At 45.6% G+C, this 5,476-nt stretch overlaps 1 protein-coding gene across 1 annotated transcript; it reads left to right on the top strand.

Annotated features, from left to right (window-relative positions):
* The first annotated feature begins 2,477 nt into the window (after positions 1-2,477).
* LOC133912916 (leucine-rich repeat extensin-like protein 6) lies at positions 2,478-4,132 on the top strand. Its single transcript, XM_062355893.1, has one exon. The coding sequence runs from the start codon at positions 2,561-2,563 to the stop codon at positions 3,707-3,709; it is 1,149 nt and encodes a 382-aa protein (XP_062211877.1). The 5' UTR covers positions 2,478-2,560; the 3' UTR covers positions 3,710-4,132.
* The last annotated feature ends 1,344 nt before the right edge of the window (positions 4,133-5,476 follow it).

The following is a 5,476-nucleotide window of genomic DNA, read 5'->3' as shown; positions in this document are numbered from 1 at the left end:
AGACAAACCGAAATTCTCCGATATCGGTTTCTTTGTCTACAATTCAAAGAGGAGCATGCATGAAAGCTAGTCTGATCAACTGTTATATCTCTTGTTTTTTTGCGTTGCAAGCTTCAATCAAACCAAGTAATGATTAATTTATTTTTTAATATTGTTGAAGAGATTATGGTTTTTTTGTTTGGAAAAAATGTTGTGAAGGAAAGTTCCAAGAGAAAGGCAGGTGCATGGGGTAACAAGCTGCCGCCGACAAGAGTAAATGTTAAACTACTTTGGATAATAACACTTAGGGTGCAAAAGGAAGGGGTAAACATTGACCTAAAACCGCATTTGCACAGCGAAGATTCGGAGCAAGCAACGCAATCTCACCAGCCACCATTTGTCCATTTTCCCTCACCTACCGGATTGGGCTAAGCTAGAGTCGTGATTGTCAAACACGAGGAGAGAGAGAGAGAGAGAGAGAGAGAGAGAGAGAGAGAGAGAGAGAGAGAGAGAGAGAGAGAGAGAGAGAGAGAGAGAGAGAGAGAGAGAGAGAGAGATGCACTGGATACAGGTGCAGAACACTTTCGTTTCTTAATGTGCCAAAGATCGATGTTCTAACAAGAGATATAAGTAAGGACTAAGGAGGTCGATTTCCAACAAAGGTGCACTTAATCGATCAGCTTGCGACATGTTCTCCTCTGACGTTTCCATGTGTGTTCCTCTCTCTAAAGCACAGGGATCCTAACGATCGATATCTATGCACTGCTAGCGTTGGTTGGCGAACAGGGATCCAGAGATGCATCTGTAAACACGTTAATCTGCTTGTGCTTGCAATGGATCCTCTGATCCGTGAGAATCAAGCCCAGACCACCGTGACTCTCACGTCGCCGATCTTGGGACGGATGGCATCGGCATGACGGCATCAACGTCGTCCAATATTTCCTTCTCTCTCGTCCTACACGACAGGGATGGAGACGGGAGATGAACGCCGATATGACCTCTCACCCGAATCCGCCACTTGTTGCTGCTGCTGCTACCCTGCTAGAATCTACTGTCCTAGTGGCAAATTCACTCAATCATGCATCGCTAAACTATGTACCACTGTCTCATGTAGGGCAGCTAATCATGTACACTTATACACACAGTACACTAGCTAGTACAATACATCAGCGGGAAAAAAGGGACTCAAACTGCTTGAGGCTGAAAGCTGTGGTTTCATCCCCGGCCTGTGCATAGTTTCCAGCTTGTACAAGTTGGGCAGCCCGGCCCAATATTTTTGGGCACGAGCCGGGCTGGGCCAGACATGGTACCTGGACTATCGGGTCATCGGGCTAGTCTGGACAAAAATAGTAATTAAAAATGTTTCTAAACTTAAATATATAGTTTTATATACAATACTATAAAAGTAATGTTTTTTCTAGAAAGTAATGAATTAAGATTCTCGGTCTTTTCAGAGTTTGATCCCGCTCTCGGACTTAGTCTGGTCAAGGTGGGTTGGGCTTGGGCCTGATTCTTCCTGGCTTGGCTCAAAGCCTAACCCAGTGAACACCTTTAGTACAAGTGGATGCATTAGCGCATGTGTGTGGAGTAAGCGGGATGGTTCTCATCATTGTACTTAAAAAGTACTTAAACTTGCGGATGGGTATGGAGCTCGGTGGCAACGCTTCCAGATGGAGTCGAGCCAACGGGGGTTCGAGCTCCCATCCCGCATCTCTTAGGTCTTCAACAAAGACTGCGCTATGGAGAAATGCTGTTAAAAAAAAGGTATAGAAACGATGTACAAATACGATGCCAAAAACATGTAACCCTGTTGCAAGTGAAATCTACCAAATTGTGACTTGGTTACCAAGCCCTCCATCGTCTATAACTACCTATGGTCATCCCACGACCAATAGCCCTCGTTGAACCTACTCCTTGCAACCTCGCCTCTCACCGTCGAGTTGTGGAGCACCTAGATTTCTATAGTTTGGGCAAATGGTGAGCCCTACCCAGAGAGGGCAGGCCTCTTTCAAGTTCGCAAATCGGGGAAGGAGCTGGGGATCTATTGATGAAAGAGTAGTAATTGATTATATATAAGTTGAGATGCAATAAGCCAATGCGAAAAAAAGACTAGATCGAGATCTAGCATTTGTCTAATCAGGTGGTTGAGATTAGGCTTCAATCGCATCAGACGGTGGGAGCATGCATTCTCTAGATTGAGATCTAGCGTACATCCGTTAAATAGCAAATTCACTAATCAAACTCTACTAGGTAGTACTTGGTATATGCATAAGGGGTTTCTCACTTTCTAGTGTAAATGGCAATTAGATGCAGCAAGTATATATTAAAAAATAGTATATATACACACACAATGTCATCACCAACTTAAAAACCTTAGCCAAGTCAACAAAAAGAAACAGTTTGATTATTATGTCAACATCCATGGCCAAGCATAAACTTATCTTGTTCTGTAGCTCCCTCCAACCCCCCACCAAAAACCCATATATATACCACTCGAAACTCCAGAACTATACCACAGTACTAAACACATTCTCTACACCCTCCTAATAATAGCCATACACCCAAATTACTTCCTGTCAAAATGGCACACCTCTCAGAGGCAGGAACCAAGAGAACCCTCCGACACCTCTTCCTTCTCTGCCTCCTCCTTCCATGTCTCTCCCAGCCCATCCCGGCTCCTTCCCCCTCGCCGACGGCGCCGCCATCGCTGCCGCTCTCGCCGTTCAACGACCGCCTCGACGTGGCGTACATCGCGCTGCAGGCGTGGAAGCACGCCATCACCGAGGACCCCAAGAACCTGACCGCCGACTGGTGCGGCCCCTTCGTGTGCAACTACACCGGCGTCTTCTGCACGGCCGCGCCCGACGACCCGCACATCCTCACCGTCGCCGGCGTGGACCTTAACCACGGCCGCATCGCGGGGTTCCTCCCCGACCACATCGGCCTCCTCGCCGACGTCGCGCTCCTCCACCTCAACTCCAACCGCTTCCACGGCACGCTGCCGGCGTCCATGCAGCACATGCGCCTCCTTTACGAGCTCGACGTCAGCAACAACCTCCTCTCCGGCGCGTTCCCATCGTTCCTCACCTCGCTGCCATCGCTCAAGTACCTCGACCTGCGGTTCAACCACTTCGACGGGCAACTCCCCGACGCCGTGTTCGGCCGGCAGCTCAGCCTGGACGCGCTGTTCGCCAACAACAACCGCTTCAACGTGTCCCTGTCGTCGCAGAGCCTGACCAACTCGACGGCCTCGGTGATCGTGCTCGCCAACACCGAGCTCGCCGGCTGCTTGCCGCCGAGCATAGGCGACATGGCCGACACGCTGGTCGAGCTCATCCTCCTGAACGCCAGCATCAGCTCCTGCATCCCGCCTGAGATCGGCAAGCTCAAGAAGCTCAGGGTGCTGGACCTCAGCCGCAACGACCTCGCAGGGGAGCTGCCGGAGAGCATCGGCGACATGGAGAGCCTGGAGGTGCTCAACGTGGGGTACAACATGCTGTCCGGCGTGGTGCCAGAGAGCATCTGCGAACTGCCGAAGCTCAAGAACCTCACCATCGCCGGTAACTACTTCTGCGACGAGCCGGTGTCCTGCCTCCACGTGCCCCTGCGCGACGACCGCATGAACTGCATCCCCGAATGGCCCCACCAGCGCTCGCATGAGGAGTGCATCGCCTTCGAACACCGCCCGCCGGTGCACTGCGGCGCCGACGGCTGCATTCTTCCGCCGTGAAGCTCTCGCCTGTTTGCACCGGCCCTGGTGTGTACGCACGAACGTACATGATCAGTCGTAGCTGGAGGAGACTGGGAAGCTGCATGCCTTCATGCATGGCCATGTGGGTCTAGGAATAGTGGTCGTGCTACAATTAAAATGGGTTGCTAAAGACAAAGTTAATTTGAATTACAAAAATTCCTCGCAAAAAATGAATTAAAAATTTGCGAGAGTTTGATGATTTGTGTCTTCGGTGTCAAACGTGTATTTGGTAGGTAGAAGGATTGCGAGTGGGTATATTAGGTTTTGGCTTTTGTTCTTTTCCTTAAGCTTTTCTTACCTGCACATAAAGGCACATGACTGATGTAGCACAACACAAATGTGACATGTAACTATGGCTAAATAAGAATTTGAATAAGGGAAACGAAGTCTATGTTCTCTGAATCTTATGTTTTGTTACAGTCCTGGCATTGTAGTTGCATTGCCAAATACTCTTTCGATCTGGTTTACACGCTAGCCGAATCTCGTGCAATTGGACGCAAAGATGTTATTTTTATATTTAAATATACAATTATAATTTCTATAGAACTCTAAATGTACTAATAGAATTTAGTTTTATACAACTGCAGTAACTATAATAATTATACATATTTCAATAATCTATACCGTTTTAATCTAGTGATTGTTATACCCTCTCAAACTACATGCAAAAGCTGCCAAATTTATCAAATTATATAATATTTCTCTTGTCTAGAAAATATCATGATATGTACTATATTTTTTAATCTAAAGAACTTGCATGGAAATTAGCTTCATAACTACTTGACCAAACTGGTACATGCATGCATCCCTTAGTTCAATAAATGTTACCATTTTCTTTTCATGTTACTAATATTACTTCTCATTTATGTCAATATCTTAACGTGAACTCAAACTCCAGTAACTCCACCTTATCTAAATGTTTGTGTAATGCACAAACTACCTCATGATCTATATATCTCCATCAAGTCTAGTCACTGTTGATGTGTATAGCTCAACTAGAAAAGCTAAAAATAAAGAAGTGGAAATGGAGGATGCGCAGAATGTCCCTAGCTTAAAAAGATCCACAAGAAAATGTGGCGGCTTATATATTTTAACACTCTGAATGATCTGCTTCCTGCATGCGCATACATTTGCAAACTAACATGTGCAATAAAATTGTATTTTTTGGAGGGGTGGGGGGTTCCTTGCACAAGACGAAACAAATTACGCCTTTTATTTTTGAATTGTTTTCACATCAAATTCTTTCCTTTAGATATTACATTTATACGCTTGATTCACTCAGAATTTATGGTTTATCCTTGGGCTTCTTTTTGTATCTGTGAATTGTTCTCGGACACTGTGTGGTTAATTTCAGGTTAATGGTCATTTTGAGCGGCCCAACTCCGCCAAGACACAAACTTCGTTTATTCGACTTTTAAATTAGCAAAATGATCCATAAGGTTAGTATTTTGTGCTACAATGGTCCTCCCTTTGACCTATCACGCGCCCGATGACGCGATTTTGGCACTTTAGTATTCGTTTGATTAAAAAGACCAGAAATGGAGGACTTTGGTATTTGTTAGGTTCGAAATTGGAGTTCAAGAACTACATGTGTTTCAAGCTATGTCCATATGAACAAATTAAGGTATATATATAATGACAAGGGAACGTAACGACCGAAGATTCTTGTGCTTTTCAAGATATGTCCATGTGGTAGTTTTATGCTATGCATATTGCAAACATATGTATGTAGTATGTCTTTGCTTC

Source organism: Phragmites australis, chromosome 3 (genome assembly GCF_958298935.1).
Source record: "Phragmites australis chromosome 3, lpPhrAust1.1, whole genome shotgun sequence".
NCBI classification, from domain to species: domain Eukaryota; kingdom Viridiplantae; phylum Streptophyta; class Magnoliopsida; order Poales; family Poaceae; genus Phragmites; species Phragmites australis.
The sequence above is the reverse complement of the archived record's forward strand: the minus strand, read 5'-3'. Positions and strand labels throughout refer to the sequence as shown.